At 40.8% G+C, this 20,175-nt stretch overlaps 1 protein-coding gene across 2 annotated transcripts in view; it reads right to left on the bottom strand.

The window, feature by feature from the left end:
- The window catches only part of PIGN (phosphatidylinositol glycan anchor biosynthesis class N), a 509,674-nt gene that overhangs the window by 333,250 nt on the left and 156,249 nt on the right, over positions 1-20,175 (bottom strand). For both annotated transcript variants that reach the window (XM_073550192.1, XM_073550191.1), the window contains exon 13: positions 967-1,045. In XM_073550192.1, coding sequence (XP_073406293.1) covers positions 967-1,045 — 79 coding nt within the window. The remainder of the gene's footprint in view (positions 1-966; positions 1,046-20,175) is intronic.

The following is a 20,175-nucleotide window of genomic DNA, read 5'->3' as shown; positions in this document are numbered from 1 at the left end:
GTGACGCATCAGCGACTGGCCCCCCAGCCAGGTATCGCTGATCGGGCAGGAATGTCCTGGGCCATTTTTGATCGTTGATCTCCCGCTGGCCAGCAAGCATCGCTGCAAGCAGACGCTGAGAGTTGGTATCCAAGGTAAATATCGGGTAACTAGTGCGCGCGGCAATACTAAATGGCAGGATCACAATGGATTCAGTGCAGTAATAAGAGCAAATAATGCATAAATGAGTCATATAAAGGTAAAATGGTAGAGAGGAGTGAAGTGCTTAGTGCAATACCTCATGTAGCAAGGAGTCCCCCGGGATGCGCCCACCCCGACGTGCGTTTCGGTGTTGCCATCGTCAGGGTGCATTATACTGTGTGGAGGATACATGGAGGATATGGGGGGTGCATTATACTATAGAGGGGACTATGGGCTGTGCATTATATTTTATGGAAGAGTAAAGTGAGTACATTATTCTTCTGCTATGGGGCCCCAAGACTTCTATGTGCGTCCCTGGTGAGTATAATGGTTTATTTTGTTCTATACATTAAAGAATAGCGGCAGAACGGGAGACATATACCTATACCAACTATATAGAAATTGTTTCCATATACACACACATATCAGAGATTTTCTTTTCAGACTTCTTCTACAAGATGAAGGCAAGTGTTGATGGACATACTGAATCAAGTGAAAGGACAAATATTGTGGCTTTAGTCAGCATAAATACGTCCTTCGATAACATATTAAAGCGGAATCAAATGGTTAATGAAGAACAGAAGAAAAATCACATGTCACTTTCCCTGTGTGATACAAATTGCTACGTCTAGTTCTGAATGCTCTGGTAATTTGGTGCTAAAGAGATTTGCACTAGGAGTTTTCATATGATTGAAATGCCAATCTTTACAACAAAGGAAACACAAGGACACATAAAAGACATTACTCAAATAAGAAACTGTCGCTGCCTCTTGATTATACACTTACGGCTTCTTTGTAATTTCCCCCATGGATGTAAGATCTTGTTCTCCTTACAATGTCAAGTTGCTGAGACTCCGAAAGCGAACTGTAAATACAAACATTTGTATAAAGGAGCCGGCATGAGAATGTGCATAAAAGACATAAAAATATATATATATAATTTATTAATTTATTTTACACTGGCAAGTGGGAGCATTTCAAACCTTACAACCAAAACTAATCAATCTGCTGGTCACTTTACTGCTAAATGTCTCGCACATCTACATTGGGTCGTTGCATTTTTTTAATGTAATTTATGTAAAGCTTAGTGTTATAAAATGTTTGTGCACAGATATTGTGATAAGTAGATAAATCTTGCTGAGGTTTTAAGAGCATTACTCAAAGTACAGTAACAGCTGTGTAAGAACTTGACAAAATCCAAAATAGATTTAGATATGTCCATGCTTAGAAAAGGGACATAGATATCATGGCTTATCCAAGGGAAACTTTCACATTTAGACCTCACACTACAATGTAACTTTAAAACTATAAATATAAAGGGATTTTCCATTATCATCTCTCCATTGTCCCCTGGCGCAGGTCAGTGTAAAAGAAAACCTAAAAACAATGCTTTACTTAGCTTTCCCGGATCCTCCTCTCTGTCTCTATCACGGACTTGATGACGTCACATTGACAGTGATGAAGCCAGTCACGAGCTCGGCAGCTTTCTCGATGAGCCGCTAAGCTCAGTGATTGGCTGCAGCGCTATCGACGAGACTTCAGCGATGCAGACAAACAACAGGGAGCAGGGCAGTGGCAGAGACTCAGCGGTGGACCAGGTCAGGCTAAGTAGAGTGCAGATTGTTCATTTTTTTAACACTAAACTGTGCCTGGAGACAATAATTTATTGAAAATTAAAAACCTGTTTAATAACAAAAAAAAGTATGGAAACATGTCAAAATTAATAAAAAGCATAACAGAAAATATTTAAACAATAAATTAATGAATTATACTGATCTATAGCATACCTACATACTGATAATGACAGATATATTTACCAATGATAATTACTAACATACCAATTTATTTTAGCTATGAATAGATCTATTTGGTATGTCTAAATAAAAGATAAAATACAGTTTTCTACAAACCTCAATTCAAAGTGCAAGATTTTATAGATTACATCTTAAATCTCCTTTTCTCCACCTCCTCAGCTGTTCTGTTCCAAATCACAGTTAATCAAAATCGTATTTGAGTGGTAATGATTTTTTTTTACAGTGTAGTTATACATTCACATTTTAAAGCATTTATTACCTTTTTGCCAGTGTGCATGTTTCCAATAATGAAACAAGCTGTTAAGGGCCTGTCACACTAAGCGATATCGCTAGCAATATCGCTATAACGTCACAGGTTTTTGTGACGTTATAGCGATATTGCTAGCGATATCATTATGTCTGATACTTACCTCCGACCGCTCCCCCGCTGGTTATCGCTGATCGCGCGAGAACGTCCTGGACCGTTTCTCGTCGTCAGCTTCCTGCTGGGCTTCCTGTGGCGCCGACGAAAAACCCACAAATGTCATTGAAATAACTTGAACTGACAAACATAATTTAAATTTACTGAATATAAACTAATGAAAATGCTTTTAATTGTGGTTCAACAGAAAATTAATGATTAAAAAAATAATGATACTGGCCTGGACAACTTAATATTTTATTGTGCAACCTTTTGAGGCAATGGCTGAAGATAATTTCTGTGTCCTGTGTCTCTCAAATGAGACTTTTGCACCTGTCCACAGGGTGTTTTGGCCCACTTTTCATGTGCACACTGCTGAAGCTGTCACAGGATTGAAGACTGTATGTTACAACTCATTGCACAGATATTCAATAGGCTTTGGATCAGGGATCATAGAAGGCCACTTCAGAATAATCCAATGCTTTGCTCTAAGCCATTCTTGGATGCTTTCAACTTTTTGTTCTGGGTCATTATCCTGTAGGATGACTCATGACCTGTGACTCCGACCAAGCTTTCTGACACTGGGCCAGAATGCCTTGATAGATTTGAGATTTTATTTTACCCTGCACAGATTCAAGTTATCCAGTGCCAGATGCAGTAAAGCAGCTCGAAACATAACCAAGCCTCCTCCATGTTTTACAGTAGGTTCAATGTTATTCTCTTTGTATGCTTCAGTTTTGCATCTGTGAACACAAAACTCATGAGACTTACCAAAATGCTAAAGTTTTGATCTCATGTGTCCAAATTACATTATCCAAGAAGCTCTGTGGCTTGCCAATATGCATTTTTCCAAATTTTCTTTTTTAAAATTTGCTGTCAACAGTAGTTTTTCCTTGTCCGTCTTCAACGAAGTCTATTTTGACCAAGACAGCAACGTAAACCTGTGACATGACACTAATGCACCTTGACCTTGGTGTTCACCTCTTATCTCTTTGGAAGTTATTGTGGGCTCTTTGGTTACCATTCACATTATCCATCTCTTCAATTTGTCATCAATTTTTCTCTTGTGGACACGTCCATGGAGGTAGGCTAAAGTCCCATTTACCTTATACTTCTGAATATGTGCAACTGTATTAACAGGAACATCAAGGTGTTTGGAGATGGTTTTATAGCCTTCATCTTTCTTTCAAATCTCCTGAGACCACTCTCTGCTTAGCTTCCTTTGGTCCATGTTAAGTGTGGTACACACCATGATACCACACAGTACTATGACTACATTTCACCCTTTAAATAGGCAGGCTGACAAGACCATAGACACCTGTGAGGCTGATTACAGGTCACAACTTAGTTTAACAGAACTGATGTACTGCTGAGCTGGCTGTCATTCATTGCAGGGGCGTGTTTACAACCGCTGATCAAGGTGCTGTGAGCGGTGACTCGCCTGCATGACTGAAAGCAGGCGGGAAATAGGGTTCATTTTCTCCTGTGTGTCACACTTGCAGTACAGCCAGGCACTTTCATAATGCTGTTAACCCTACATCTGCAGGCTAATAGCGTTATTAGACCTGACATTCCCTTGAAACACAGAAAACCTGGAAATAATCTATGTCCTGGACTGATATTGTCAACCGTCCATCTCTGTGGTGGAAGACTTAGGTTTCACACCAGCCCTCCACTGTCAAACAATAAAAAAAAAAAAAAAACTTTATATGTAAAAAAAAAAATCATCTGTTTAATATACTGTGAAAGTATTTTCACACGGACATATCTATATATATGCATATATATATATATATATATATATATATATATACACATATATATATTTTTATATATATATATAGAATCTACAGTGTGTATATATATGTGTATGTATTTATACTGTTTTTTTCCGCAGGCAAAATCTGTTCTCTTGGCAGTAAAGAAACTGCACACAAAAAGGTTTTGCTGTTTTCTTCTAAATTTTTGCCACGTTTTGTTGTTTCTCGTGCATGCTGACCATTTTTAGTGCCCCCCATAAAATTATTATGTAACTTCCTTGTAAGGTTTTGTACCAAAAACGCAGCAAAACCAGATATCTGTGTTTTTGCACTTACCCATTTCTTTCTAAGGGTGAAAAAAAAAGTGACATGATGCAGCTTGCAAAATGTGTGTATCTGAGATTTCTAAAATCTAGCATTTGTTGGTTCTGTAAAACGCATTTTAAAATTTGCATTAAAAAATACAGCAAAAAAAAACACAGCAAAAGCGCAACATGTGAACATGGCCTTAGGATTTAGATTAAAGTTTACACTACAAAATGCTAATTACAAAGAATTCTACCACAGCCACGTCTAATTTAAACTGGTGTCCAGAAGACAATTGTCTATAAAAGGTGGTTACTTAGCAAATAAAAACCCTTTCCCATTTCATGCTGTCACCAATGGCACCACATGGAAGAGAAATGTCATGAGATATAAGAAAGAAAATCATTTCCTATGGAGAATTCTGAAGAGGTCGTTCTTAAAGAATGGAAAAATATAGGCGTTGCAATCTGTTGCCAGCTTGTTCATTTCATGCTTGGAAGACTTGGTCCTGACCTTAAAATCATGGAGGTTATACACAATACTAGTAGTTGTCTTTGATGTGGGGTGTATACATTTTTAAATTATCTAATTTGAGTATAACTGAAAATGTTGTAATGAAAGTTATATTAGAACTTCATGTTAGGGATTTTAAAAAAATGTTCTATGAATCTCGGTCAAAATTTTGGAAATTGTTCTTACATTCAGTGAAATTTAACTTTTGAAATTTAACTTTTCAAAGGGGGTGTACTCATTTATGCTAAGCACTGTGTATATAAATATTTATTTGCTCTAAACAGAAGAGACTGTGTGCTGAGCATAAACTATTTTCCATTCAGTAGTACAGATTTATTATTTGCAGAACATTTCAGTTCTACACCTAATATTTTCAGCTATTAAAAAACTGCATTAAATGTGTCCTTCACTTGTCTTCTGATGTCATCAAACTAAGAAACTGATGTACCCGAGTAGGAATTGCACAGCATTTGTGACAGCTGAAGAGGACAACTAAATAACTTGTATTTACTGCCGATTTTTCAGAAACCTCACACCTTCCAGATGTTGTCAATTACTCAAAAACCCATTCATCTTCTCATAATTAGTCTTACGAGAGGAGCCAATAATGATCCGAAACCGTATATGAACTTGGCCTGGCATTTTGGTGGTTCATAAAAGACCTACAGATGGGGTGAGCAAATAATTAAAATGAATGAAGAGAAACCGCCAATTTCTATTTTTTTCCAAGCATCTAAAACAACGAACAAGCTCTAACAAAAGTGAGAAAAAAAACAAACACTTAAATCTGTTTTTCCTTGATCATAACAATCTGCACTGCATCATTGAAGCCCAATGTTACAAGAAGCATCTGAAAGGCATCTGAATGAGTTGGTGATGAAGTGGAGATAGCGGCACTATCTCCAGAGGCCTCACTGCCTCCGCAGCTTGCGATTCCTATCTGTCACCAGTAAGGAGAATAGGCAATCAGTATCTCGGCACTTCTGTTTACGCAGCACTTTTCAAACCGAAATAAAGAAAACAGCTAAAAGCTGCAAACAAAACAAATGTCTCCATGTCCTGCATGGCTCTTATGTTACAGATCAGTCCCTGGATATTGTGCTTAGGCTAATGACAAAGAGGGGTAATGATGCTAAACAATCAGAGGCAGCTGTCTACTGTAGCAGAGCAAATGGAACGAAGCAGGAGTCCGAGATCTGCTAAACGCGAAGAAGTGCTAAACTGAAGACACAACTCCAACTACTTACTCAATAGTCACTAGTACCTTAAAGAAGATTTCAAGTCACAACAGATTTCTTTGCTATTCATAACACAGTCTAAAACAAAAGTCTGGACGCAACTACAATTGAGGGCTGGGCTCTTCCTTACAGTTCACCGGCCTCTCTCCATCTTTATCCTCCTGGCGCTGGTCTTATGCCATAGATTGAAGGGTCCCTCGTATCTGTGACATGCTACCTCAGCTGAGATTCCGTCAGTCCCGGGGGAGGTGCATGCGTAGACAGATAGTCTAACTTTCACCGTGTTATCAGGACGTTACTGAGCATACGCTCCCCCTTGAATGGCGGTGCATGCGCGAGAGGTCAATAGGGGACAGAGCGAGAGAGGCTGAGAATAAGCAAGAAGGACCATAGTGAGCTGGCCCCACAAATTCAGGAAATGTTACATTTTTGGCAAGACATGTGGAGGTGAACGCCACTGAAAAGATGTGACAACTTCAATTAGTTGCATGTGTCTATTAAAGGGAATGAATCATTAGTTTTTTTGCCGTGTATGAGAGCTGCATAATGTAGGAACACAGACTGTTTCTTGGCATAGTTTAGATAAAATCATTCTTTTCTCTGTTGCAGATCTAGCAGGTCCCTAAATGCTGAGCCCGCTATAACCCCACCCACACCCCTGATTGACAGCTTTCTGTTTACACTGTGCATAGGCATAAAGCTTCTAATCAGTGGTGGTGGAGGGTTTACATACAGCAGGAGGACTACATGGCACAAGACAACTAGTTCTCTAGTGATAATCTGCTGCCGATAAAACACTGATTTTATTAAAACTACAACAAGCAGCCCAGTAATTGATGCTGCACTCAGATTAAATATCAATAACCTACTGAAAGATTCCCTTTAATGAATTTGGTACATCCTACTCCGAAACACCCCTTCATTAAGATTGGCATGTACAACACCATTATGAATGAATCGGGCCTCCAACAGAATAAACCTAAAGAAGCGTATTTTATTACATCTCATTCTAAATCCATAGCCGTTAACATGGAACTAGTCCCACACTCTTTCTACACAATTTTGGAGTGTAATTCTGGGAACTGGATAAGATGGCCTGGCTTGCAATCTTCACGCTAGTTCATCCCCAAGCCAAGGCGTTTAATAGGGTTGAAATCAGTGCTCTGCACACACCAAACTACTCTAACCAAATATTTATGGACCTTGCTCTGTACACTTGGGCAGTCATGCTGAAATGTTACAAGCATACAATACTCCTTCACTAGAACAAAGGGGCTTAAACCAAAGCCTAAAAAGCAACCCTATAGTATCCTCCCAGCATGGCTCCAGCGCTGGCATACTGCTCTGCCCTCTTGAGGCCAGAGCAGAGTACTGCAGTGCGCAGGTGCCAGACCTCTCTCATCTTTCCTGGCACCGGCGCACCGCAGAACTCTGTAACTCTGTTCTGCCCTCAGGGCAGAGCAGTACGCCTGCCCCGAAGCGCAACGGGAAGCAATGAAGAGGACGTCATCACTAGAAGATGGGAGGTGCTGGACCCTGACTGCGACACCCATCGGACCCAGACCACACCGGACCGCCCCCCCCCCGGTGAGTATAACATAACTCGTTTCTCTTATCTTTCAGGTTACATCGGGGGCTTATCTACAGCATTATAGAAAGCTGTAGATAAGCCCCTGATGGTGGTGGCCGCATCTTATATGCGAAAAAATAGGTGACAAATTCCCTTTAACGATATCCTGGCATTCACCAAACCAATCATACAGAGAAATGTAATCTGTCATGCCACCGAAAATGTTTTCACGGCTCCAATGATATGTGGCAACATACTTTACATCACTCTGACACTTGGTATGGTGCTTGGTGATATAAGGTTTAGGTGCAATTGCTCCTGGCATACAGGTTTTGTGCTGAAGGAAGTGTAGAACTCTGCAGATATTGAATTAGAAGAGTGCTTTAAGCACTATGCTCCTCAGAACTCCCCGCTCTGTAGCTTTATGTGGACTGCCAATTAATGGCCAATTTTCTGTAGTTCCTAAATGCTTCCATTTTTCGATAATACCACTTACAATTGACTGTGGAATATTTAGGAGGCAGGAAATCTCCCAAACTGACTTCTTACAAAGACAGCATCATATTACAGTATCACGCTCTAATTTAGTGAGCTCCTTATAACTACCCATTCTTAGACAAGTGTTTATTAAAGCAGATTGAATGGTTAGAGACTAGATTTTATACACCTGGGGCAATAGGACGGAATGAAAATTCTGAATTCACTTGGTAAGTGTCCCAATACTTTTGTCCATGTAGTGGTAGTAACAGTGCCAAGTCCCCAAAAAACAATCATGAGGAAACTGCTAGTGTTACGCACGCAGGTGGTGCACAAGGTTTGTGGACCCACTGTGCCATGGACCGGCACTACACTAGAGTGGCATGACTAAGCAGCTACCTTGGTGTTCACTGGATCCTCTAGTGGTGAGGTCAGGCTTGTGCGGCGGAAAGCTGCCAGATACCACTCCAGAATGGCATCCAGCAGTAGCAGCTGACTCCAAGGGTCTAAGCCGTTAATCCAGACTCCTGAACGGGGCAGGACAGGACAGCCACTAAAACAAGTTCAGACTGTGTAGAAAGGATCGCCTGTTGGGACAGGTTCAAAATATACTGACAGGACTGCCACTTGGGTCAGGTTCAGACTGTGCGTCTCTGCAGTCACAACATAGCTGACGGGACAGGTTCAGGCTGTGTAGTCTCCGGATAGCAGATGGGATGGTCACAGGGACAGGTTCAGACACACTGGTCTCAGAAAATAGTCCAGGTACCGCTGCTGCGGTGTCAAGGTACGAACACTGCCGAAGCAGCAACGAGAACAAGGACAAGCTATACTGGTTTAACAGGACATAGGATACGGGTCTGGCCCCACCGGAACAAGGGGACCTCACAACTCACTAGTAGTACACCTTACTAACTACTAATGATTCAACATGTTGCTTGGCAAATCCCTAGGGGAGAGGTAGTCTTTTAAACAAGATGCCTTCCAACTATTGGTTGGGAGCCATCTTGCAGGTGTACTAGTTATGCAAAATGCCTCTCAGCAATAAGCTGAGGGCATTAAGTAAAATGCACATGCTGCCCCATTAAGAGCAGGGGAGAACCAGCTCAATAGACATGCAGCCAGGAGCTGTGTCGTAAACACAGGAGAAAACTGTAACTAGCAGGAGCATGCCGGGGAACATACCGGAGGCCAGGGCAGTGAGTAAACCAGCGTCCCTGTATGGTGGGAGAAGGCGACACCATGCAGGTGCACCAGTATTAACGCTGCAGTTAGGAAGAAGATAAAAGAAAAAAATTAAAAACTTTTTAAATCTGCAAACCTGCAAGAAAGCATTTTATTAATTTTTAATAATTCTATACATACCATTAAAACTACGGATAGAAATGAAGGCTACTAATGTATGAAACTGGTCACCAAGAACAGTGGATGGTAATAGATTGTGACAGGGACTGTTAAAGAAATTGCGAAGAGTCTATACATTTCCATTAACTTGGTGTAAAAATTGGATATGCAGTTTGAATTAATGGACATTTCATGGTAAAGGAGTGCAAAAAAAATTATTTTATAATGAATTCAGTTAATGCAGTTTAGACAAAGACAAGGAAGTTCTATAAAGCTGTCAGACTGACGGAGGATAAAGCTTAAGATCTCCTCATCAAGCATAACATGGTTAAAAACATATTTCTTCACATATCACAGTCATGCTCCCTGCCTACGACTGAGATATGCATGATACACATCATCAGTTAAGAAATGAGTCTCATGAGCTGGATGTCTTCAGTCTGCAGCTCGTAATGACATGTAAAAAGGACAGGCCGCAGTCTGAATTATATCAGGGACGCCATTGTATATCATTCCAGGAGAACCCTTTGACATACAGTTGCTTGCGAAAGTATTCATCCATCTCTCCCCCTGCTCCTTGGCTTTTTACCTATTTTGTTACATTACAAGCTGTGCTGAAATATTTTTGTAATCTGATTTGTGTGTGATGCATCAGCACCAAATACTCTAAGTTGGTGAAGAGCAGAAAAATATAGGCATTAATTAAATTTATGGGGTAAAATAACTAAATATCGGCATGTGCATATTTATTTACCCCTTTTGCTATAAAGCCCCTAAAAATTTCTGGTAGAAGCAATTACCTTCATAAGTCACATGCTTAATGAAAGGAAGTCCACCTGTGTGCAATCTAAGTGTCACATGTCTGTAAGTATACACACACCTTTTCTGAAAGGCAACAGGGACTAAAACACCATTAAGCAAGAGGCACCACTAATCAAACAACACCATGAAGAGCAAGGAGATCTTCAGACAAGTCAGGGACAAAGACGTTAAGAAGCACAAGTCAGGGTTGGGTTATAAAAAAAATATCCCAATCTCAGATGATCCGCCAGAGCACCATCAAATCGATTATCATCAAATGGAAAGAACATGGTACCGTAATAAACCTTCTAAGAGACGGCCACCCATCAAAACTCTCAGTGCGGGCAAGGAGGACATTAATCAGAGAGGTAGCACACACACCAAAAGGCAACACTGAAGCAGAAGCTGAGTTCCAAGCAGAGACGGAAGGATCTGTCCATATGACCACAATAAGCCCTACGCTGCATAGAGGTGGCATTTATGGAAGAGTGGGCAGAAAAAAAGCCTTTACTTAGACACAAATATTGTAAGGCTCGTTTTGGGTTTGCCAAAAGATATGTGGGAGACTCCCAAAATGTATGGAAGGTTCTGTGGTCAGATTTTTTGGCCACCAAGGTAAACGTTATAACTGGTGCCAAACCAACGCAGAACACCATACCCACAGTGAAATATGGCAGCATCTTCTTTTGTGGATGTTTTTCGACAGCAGGGATAAGGAAAATGGTCTGAATCAAGAGGAAGATGGATGATGTGAAATTCAGGGATATTCTTGCGCAAAACCTGCTTCAGTCTGTCATTGATTTGAGACTGGGACAGCCTTTCAACAAGACAATGAACTAGAGCATACTGCTATAGCAACACTCTAGTGGTTTAAGGGGAAACATGTAAATGTTTTGGAGTGGCCTAGTCAAAGCCCACATCTTAATCCAATTGAAAATCTGTGGTCACACTTGAAGTTTGCTGTTCACCAGAGGAAACCATCTAACTTGAAGGAGCTGGAGTAGTTTTGCATTGAGGAATGGGCAAAAATCCCAGTGTCAAGATGTGGAAAGGTCATAGAGACTTATCCAAAATGACTTTCAGCTGTATTTGCTGCAAAAGGAGGCTCTACAAAGTACTGACTTTAGGTGGTGAATACTTAAGCACACTGAAGTTTTCTGTTATTTTGTCTTATTTGTTGTTTGATTCACAATAAAAAGAAAACCAAATCTTCACAGTTGTAGGAATCTTCTTTAGATAAACTGACACAAACCCTCAAAAGAAACAGTGAAATTCCAGGCAACTTTATATTTTTGTTTATGAAATAGCTTGTTGTACTCTCCCCTTTGATATACATGTTTATAGTGCACAGGTCACTTCACTGGTAATTTACGGTAATTTTGTCTACTCATTTACATTGGCAACTCCTGCTACAGATTTTTTTTATTTTTTTTTACTATTCCCGATATTGAATATTTGAGTTACTTACAATAAAATCATATTTTAGCATAGATGTTATACTGTCGGATTTATTGATATATTAAGTCAAGGTTAAATTTTGCATCTCTGATTTATAGACAACTAGCTGAAGAGCCCGGCGCTGCCCGGGCATAGTAACTAACTGTAGTTAGTTATAGCAAATTATAATTATCCTTCATCCCATAGTCCCGTGCCCATATACCCATCATACATATCCACGATCCCATAGGCCCGTGCCCATACACCCATCATACATATCATCCATCCCATAGTCGAGTGCCCATATACCCATCACACATCCTCCATCCCAATGTCCCATGCCCATATACCCACCATACATATCCGCCATCCCATAGTCCCGTGCCCATATACCCGTCATATATATCCTCCATCCCATAGTCCAGTGCCCATATACCCATCGCACATCCTCCATCCCATAGTCCAGTGCCCATATACCCATCACACATATCCTCCATCCCATAGTCCAGTGCCCATATACCCATCACACATCCTCCATCCCATAGTCAACCATTATGACATCATAATGAGCGGCGAGGCTTGCAACCTATGATGACATCAGCGTCGCCATGGCAACCATTATGACATCATAATGAGGGGCGGAGCTTGATACACCCACTTTTTCCCCATTATGTAGATAGGGGCAAAATTGTTTGGTGAATTGGAACGCGCGGGGTTAAAATTTCGCCTCACAACATAGCCTAGGACACTCTCGGGGTCCAGACGTGTGACTGTGCCAAATTTTGTGGCTGTGGCTGCGACGGTGCGGATGCCAATCCCGGACATACACACACACATACATACATACATACATACACACACTTGAGTTTTATATAAAAGATTGTTGGAATCAATAATATATCCTAGCGTATACAGAGTGCTATATTCTTTGTTTTGTATAGGATACAGTCAGCAACTTTAACTTGTTCACACCTACTCCATTCTATTAAGAGGTGCTGGTCAGTTTTTATTTCTTTGTAGAAAACATTTGGAAGTAGTGACTGCCTCCTTAATAAGCTTACCACTTCTCTCATCATAAGGCTGACATTAACTAGCATTGGAGCCCACCTGCACTTTTAGTTTGTAGACTCAGGAGAGGCACGTCTGATAGTAATCAATAGGATCTCAACAAAACAAAGGTCACCTTGTTGTAGCTGGTGGGCACACACATAAATTGGCCAATTTGTGCATCAAGTACCTTCTTTTATAAGTATATTCTATATAGCAATAATGCAGTTTAAATTTCAGATATTATATCTTTGTATACATCTTATAGAGTGCTACTGCACTCCGTTTACATAGAAACTTGCGTGGAATTACACAATTCAAGAACCTATGGTGGTACATGGAAGTTACCCATGATCAACACATCTGTTGTCTTTTTTCATCGTCGGCGCCCCGCTGGCCAGCGCGCATCGCTGTGTTTGACGCCGACGAGCGACCTCATTGGCGATGCAGAACTCAGGGACACAGGCGGGAGTCATCAGAAAAGCTGCTGTGTGACAAGGTACCAACGACCGCCGAGGTCGTTATACAGATCGCTGGATCGTTGCTGCGTCATTGAAGAGATCTATTCTGCCTGTTTGGCAGCTTACTAGTGACCATGTAGCGACACACCAGCGATCCTTACCAGGTCGTATCGTTGTCGGGATCGCTGGTGCATCGCTTTGTGAAACGCTACCCTTAGTAAGCAACTGTTCATACCTATTTTCTGTTTAGATGCACAGGTTAGTCTTTAGATGTTTGTATATTTCGGTTCTCTGACTGAACACTCCACCCGTCAGCTTCTGGAGTTAATTATAGCAGGATCCTACCTTCCAATATCAATGTAGCCCAAGGGAGGATACACACAGGAAGGTTCCCAGAAATGAGAACCGCCTTATTGTGGCTGCAGAGTACACATGAATTAGCCAATTTATGCACTAAGTATTCTCAATTTTTCTACTTTTCTAGCGCAGTAATGCAATTCAAATTTCATATATTTCATGCTTGCATGCTATAGCACTACAGAGTGCTGCTTTATTTGTTAGAACTACATGACTGTTAGTGCTTATACACATTTTTTTTTTAAAGTCCTGGATATCTCCTCTAACAAGGCGCAATGACATAATGACGTGTGATGATGTGTGATGTGGGGGGGACGCAGAAGTGGATCTGATACTATTGAATTGCTCATTTCTAATATGTTGACAACATTTAATGTTTAAGCATCATACAAAAAAAAAATATGATAGAAAAAATATTGTACAATTTGCCACATTGTTGCTTTCAAATTAGCGCACAAATAGTGCATCTATGAACAGGACATAATACAAGTAAATAAATGTTTCTAAACCTGTTAATGCTGTACAGCTGATGTATAGCAAAAGTAGAAAAACCTGGCTTGTACAGTACTTTGATTAATGTGAATCAAGGGGGAAAAGGAATGGAAGTACATGAAAAAGTCCACACAGGCAAGACAATGTAACAGTATTGAGCTGAAACCCATCCAACTTCCCCAGCCGCACGGGTGCTGCCAATAACAGGGATGCAGTCGTCCCTACTTATAACCAAAATTCATTATTTGCAATACATTGTTAGTTACATGGACATTTTACCATTTTGTTGTCTGATCTACTCGTGGCAATTCTTTGAAATGTAAAACATCTATATGCTACTGAATCTATGGATGAATCACATGCTGTAGAAAAAGAAATTTAAGCTGAAAGAAATGTGAGAGCCCATAGAATGAAGGTAAAACCCGCTGGAGGTTAATTAAACTGGTAATACCAATCTGTGTATGTGCTGCTAACAAACAGATACAGTAATAAAATGACCTCATGGAGTCGTTAGAGGTGAGCAAATTATAAAACCATTGAAATAATGTGACAAATTAATGTCTATTACCATTCACTACAGGAGAAAGAATTACCCTTGATACGCAATAAAATCATAATTATCCTATAGGATCTAAGCTAAGTCTACAGGTTTTAAAGTGTAACCATCGTTTTAACTTTAATTTCATAAAACTGTAGTACACATGAAAATAGGTAACTTTGTCATATATCTTATCAGAGAGATCTGCTTCTTTCTCTGCCGGAATTGATCATTCATTACAAATTCTCAATTTCTGGGTGAAATCTGTATTCAGTGAAGACAGAGTTTCCATTACTAAGATAGGAGATCCCAGTTACTATATAGGAGGAGAGCAGAGCTGTGGAGTCAGAGTCATGGCGCCGGAGCCCATTTTGGTGGAGTCGGTGGCATGGAAATTGAGGAGTCGGAGGTTTGGCTTACTGACTCCACAGCCCTGGAGGAGAGGAAGAGATCTGCCTATAGGTCCCCCCATCTATCAAATAAAAATTAAAACGACGGTTCTCTTTAAGATTCAAAAATTATGATTGCTTAATTTTTTTTTTCAGATAACTATTCCTGGATGTTCTTGAGGAAATCTGCAGATACCCATGTTCAAACCCAACCTAGTGTCTCCTTGTGTCTTTCATGGCTATTTGGAACATGGCCTCACCGAAGTCTTCCATCTCTTCTCAATCTCATCACTAGCAACTATGGGCTTCCTGCACGAACACTTCACATAATGGCTATTATACCACTTTATTCCCCCCTCCCACATTTAAAAATACAACTCATCCCCTGTTTCTTTCATCATTTCAGTTTTGCCATTTGTCCCGCCTGTATTAACCAGTAAGGGTACTTCAAATATACCTCTGCCTGCTTTCCTCCCCATACCAAGTTTAGTAACTTAAAGGGGTTAGGCCTCTTTCACACTTCAGTTATTTGCATCAGTTATAATCCGCCAAAAAGGCAGACAAGCGGATCCGTTCTCAACTGATGTGAACGGATGGCACAGGATCCGTTTTTAGACGGATCCTGAAAATGAGGAAATTTAAAGGAATCGCTGGCCGGGAAGGAGAGAGAGAGAGAGAGAGAGAGAGAGAGAAAGAGAGAGAGAGAAAGAGAGAGAGAGAAAGAGAGAGAAAGAGAGAGAGAGAAAGAGAGAGAAAGAGAGAGAAAGAGAGAGAAAGAGAGAGAGAGAAAGAGAGAAAGAGAGAAAGAGAGAAAGAGAGAGAGAATTTTTTATTTTGGGGTTAATTCAGTGTCTGGAGGATCCGCCGGCAAAAAAAAACGTTGCATGCTCCGTTTGGAAATCTTTGAGGATGTTGACGGACACTAAGATTGTGGCGGATCCTCAAAAAAACGGATGCAACGGACGGCAATCAGTCAGGATCCGCCAATAATGAAAGTCAATGGGGAAAAAAACGGATCCGCAAAGAAAAATGGCGGATCCGTTTTTTTTCAAAATTGGCGGATCTTGACTGATTGTCAAAAACGGAAGTGTGAAAGAGGCCTTATCCAACGTATCAATCAGTGGCTGCAGTGGTCATTTGCTATATAACTGGAATCACGGTCTCCATTGCTGTGCAGAGATGCCAACAATACGACACATGGCCAACGCAGCTGTCAAAGACATGAAAAACCTCTGGAGGTTTAACAGTGTTATTGTTTTTTTTAAACACAACAGCTGTGTAATTTTTTTTTAATTTTAATTGATACATTGGATAACTCATCTAGCCAGGTCACAGGTGGAAAACAGTTTTACATGCTTGTCTGGGTGATTCAGATGCTCAACTTATTTGAAATATTGAAGCCAACTGTTCAGGCAACAAGTTAAATTTTGAGACCCAGTATAAGATACTTTGGTAATGGTACCATGATGGTCCCCACTCACTTTATCCAATCAATGGTTTGGTATTTATTTTTCTGCTTTTGAGGTTGTCCTGCCTGTTGGGACTCCTTTCTTACTTGGTGGTCATGACAAATAGTGTGTTGCTTTTGGGTTAGAATTTACCAAATAAATCAGAGAGTCACAGGTTTAGATATAAAAAAGACTAGTAAACCCTACAAAGTGTGAATGTAAAGTTCGACCCATTGATGTTACTCAGAATTTTCCTATGATTAACATAATATTTGTTTCCATATTAGCAGACACCAATGAAAAGTTTCTCCAGACACAATCTCCTTAACAGACATATTTCTCCTCCAGGCAACACCACAGACCATCTCATACACAGGTATATATAAGATAAGAACCTCCCCCTCTGCTGGGAGTTCAGTCCACACTCTTCCCCCATTCTCTCTTTTTCTTTTTAATTTCTGCTTTCCTTCATCTTTCTCCTTTGACTTATTTTTTTCTATTGCTTGGGGAAGTTAAGGGGCTTTTAAACTGTAAAATAATAGTGAACAGGTGTTCTTAAAACACTCATGTGATCTCATGTTAGCTCACTTTTTGAGTGTTTAATTCTAATGAGAAGCTAAAGACCCTCATACACACACTAATGGTTACCAATTCCAACTCTAAACGAACAAATGATGCTGAAGCTGATAAGGAACCATCTTGTCCTATTTTAGACTACCAATTATTTTGTTCTCTATGAGATAAGCCTCTGCCAGAGGAGCTTGGCAGCGGTGTTCTCATACAGAACACAAAAACGGTTGACAGAGATTATATAGTTAGTCGAGAGAGATTGCTTTCGGCTGAAAATTCAGCCAATAGCTATATACAGTATCTAAGAAGTCTATTTTTTTTAAAAGCACCTTTTCCAGTAAATGACTGCTGATCTGATCACCTGTCATGTGCCCCTAACAGCCATGGGTGGAATTGTGATCCACCCATGGCTGTTAACATGTTAAATGCTGCTGTCAAACTCTGACAGCGGCATTTAACATGCACGTGCAGGAAGTGCGTCATTAATGCCGCCCATCAGCGCCCGTGTCACATGACCGCTGGTTGTCGGTGGGTTGGCATAACAACCCACGGTCTGCAAGAAACCCCTGTGGTTGTCATAGCCGGATAGCTATGAGTGCCGCCCAGTGGTTGGTTCTCATAGCAAGTGAGCATTTCTGCTACATAGAGTAGGGCTGCATAGCCATATTGTCGGAAAAATACAAAAGTTATGGCTGTGGGAAGAAGGGGAGCAAAAAATGGAAACACAAAAACAGAAATACTCCTGGCCTTAAGGGGTTAAAGATCACAAGTGAGCGTTAGTCAACTAAGCTGCTGTAGTATCACATGTGGTATTCAGTTAGGTGTGACATCACAAGAGCAATTTAGTCCTGTAAACCTCTGTGACATAACTTTTTAAGTCAGTGTGATTTCACAAGTGCTTTACTTCCTCACTACTGTCCCCTGCATCTGTGGCATTACAGAAATGTGAAACTCCCCAGTCTGCCAGTCTCCTGATAATAGCTGTTTGTCTGGATAAAGCAGGGGGTGTGGCTACATCTCCTCACCTCGGATTAGCTGTTACTCACAGGGGGAACAGCACACTGCTGTGTGATGCAATATCCCAGATGGGAGGGATGAGCAGTGAGGAGCAGCTGCTGTCAAACAGAATTACAAGGGTTATAAAGATAATAAAAGTAAACTGGGCATCTCGTCTTTATAGTGTACTAGCTGAAGAGCCCGGCGTTGCTTGGGCATAGTAACTAACTGTGGTTAGTTATAACAAATTATGATGATTATAATGCACATAAAAACATTTCACATCATGTATTCAACAATACAGATTTGCAACACAAATTAACTAAACGATTACCTAAGTACTGTTAGTATTTTATTTTCAACTCACTCAAAAGCCTTTTCATAAACATTTTTGGTTTTTCCTTTCGGTGCAAAGATGAACAGTTTTTTGGCAGTTCCAACTGTTTAACAGGCCACATAAAGCTGACCATGAGAAAAGCATGGAGATTGCAAATCAATCTCTACTACTTTCAAGGACCGCCCCTGAGCCTTGTTAATGGACATTGCAAATGCCAGTCGAACTGGAAACTGGATGCGTTTAAAATCAAAAGGCAAATCAGATGGAATGAGTGGAATTCTTGGAATGAAAATGTCCTCTCCTTTGGCATACCCTGTTGCTGAGCTGTGTATCTAATCATATCCTGTGTGATACCTTCTGCTTAGCTGTGTATCTAACACTATCCTGTAGGATACTGTCTCCGGAGCTGTGTACCTAATCCTATCCTGTGGAATACTGTCACCTGAGATGTGTATCTAATGCTATCCTGTGTGATACTGTCTCCTGAGCTGTGTCTCTAATCCTATCCTGTGTAATAATGTCGGCTGAGCCATGTATCTAATCCTATCCTGTGTGTTACTGTCGGCTGAGCCGTGTATCTAATCCTATCCTGTGTGTTACTGTCTGCTGAGCCGTGTATCTAACACTATCCTGTGTGTTACTGTCTGCTGAGCTGTGTATCTAATACTATCCTGTGTGATACTGTCGGCTGACCTGTGTACCTAATCCTATCCTGTGTGATGCAGTCTGCTGTGCCATGTACCTAATCCTATCCTGTGTGATAGTCTGCTGAGCCATGTATCTAATCCTATCCTGTGTGATACTGACTGCTGAGCCATGTATCTAATCCTATCCTGTGTGATAATGACTGCTGAGCCATGTATCTAATCCTTTCCTGTGTGATACTGTCTGCTGAGCCGTGTATTTAATCCTATCCTGTGTGATACTGTGTGCCGAGCCGTGTATCTAATTCTATCCTGTGTGATACAGTCTGCTGAGCGGTGTATTTAATCCTCTCCTGTGTGATACAGTCTGCTGAGCCGTGTATCTAATCCTTTCCTGTGTTACTGAATGCTGAGCCGTGTATCTAATCCTATCCTGTGTGTTACTGTCTGCTGAGCCGTGTATCTAATCCTTTCCTGTGTGAAACAGTCTGCTGACCTGTGTATCTAATCCTATCCTTTGTGATGCTGTCTGCTGAGCTGTGTATCTAATCTTCTCCTGTGTGATACTGTCTGCTGAGCCATGTGTCTAATCCTATCCTGTGTGATACTGGGCCCCCCCTGCAGTCTGTGTCATAGGGTGGTCTGTGTCGGCACGGTAATAAATTGTGTTATTTCCAGCTTTACAGAAGGACGATAACACTATAGAAATGATAAGAATAATAAGCCTCAGTTACCATAACTGGCTGCAAGGAAAAATGTTGCTCATAGCAAACAATCACAGCTCAGCTTTCATCTATTAAACAGCTCTGGTGAAATGAAAGATGCTTAGTGATTGGTTGCTATGGGCAACACAGGCGGTGTACCTGGTGTGGTCAAGAAGATGTGCCTATGGGAATATAGGATGGAGGATGTGTGATGGGTATATGGGCACTGGACTATGGGATGGACGAGGGAGGGGGTGATTCGTTTCTGTCATGTGCTCTCTGCTACTTTCTTGGGGGGCAGACAATGGCTGGGAGCTTATTTTCTCAGGGATGCTAGATTTCTCCCACCCGA

The sequence above is a fragment of the Dendrobates tinctorius genome, unplaced genomic scaffold (genome assembly GCF_039654945.1).
Source record: "Dendrobates tinctorius isolate UK_male_01 unplaced genomic scaffold, ASM3965494v1 ptg000163l, whole genome shotgun sequence".
Taxonomy (NCBI): domain Eukaryota; kingdom Metazoa; phylum Chordata; class Amphibia; order Anura; family Dendrobatidae; genus Dendrobates; species Dendrobates tinctorius.
This window is presented reverse-complemented; position numbering and strand designations above follow the sequence as displayed.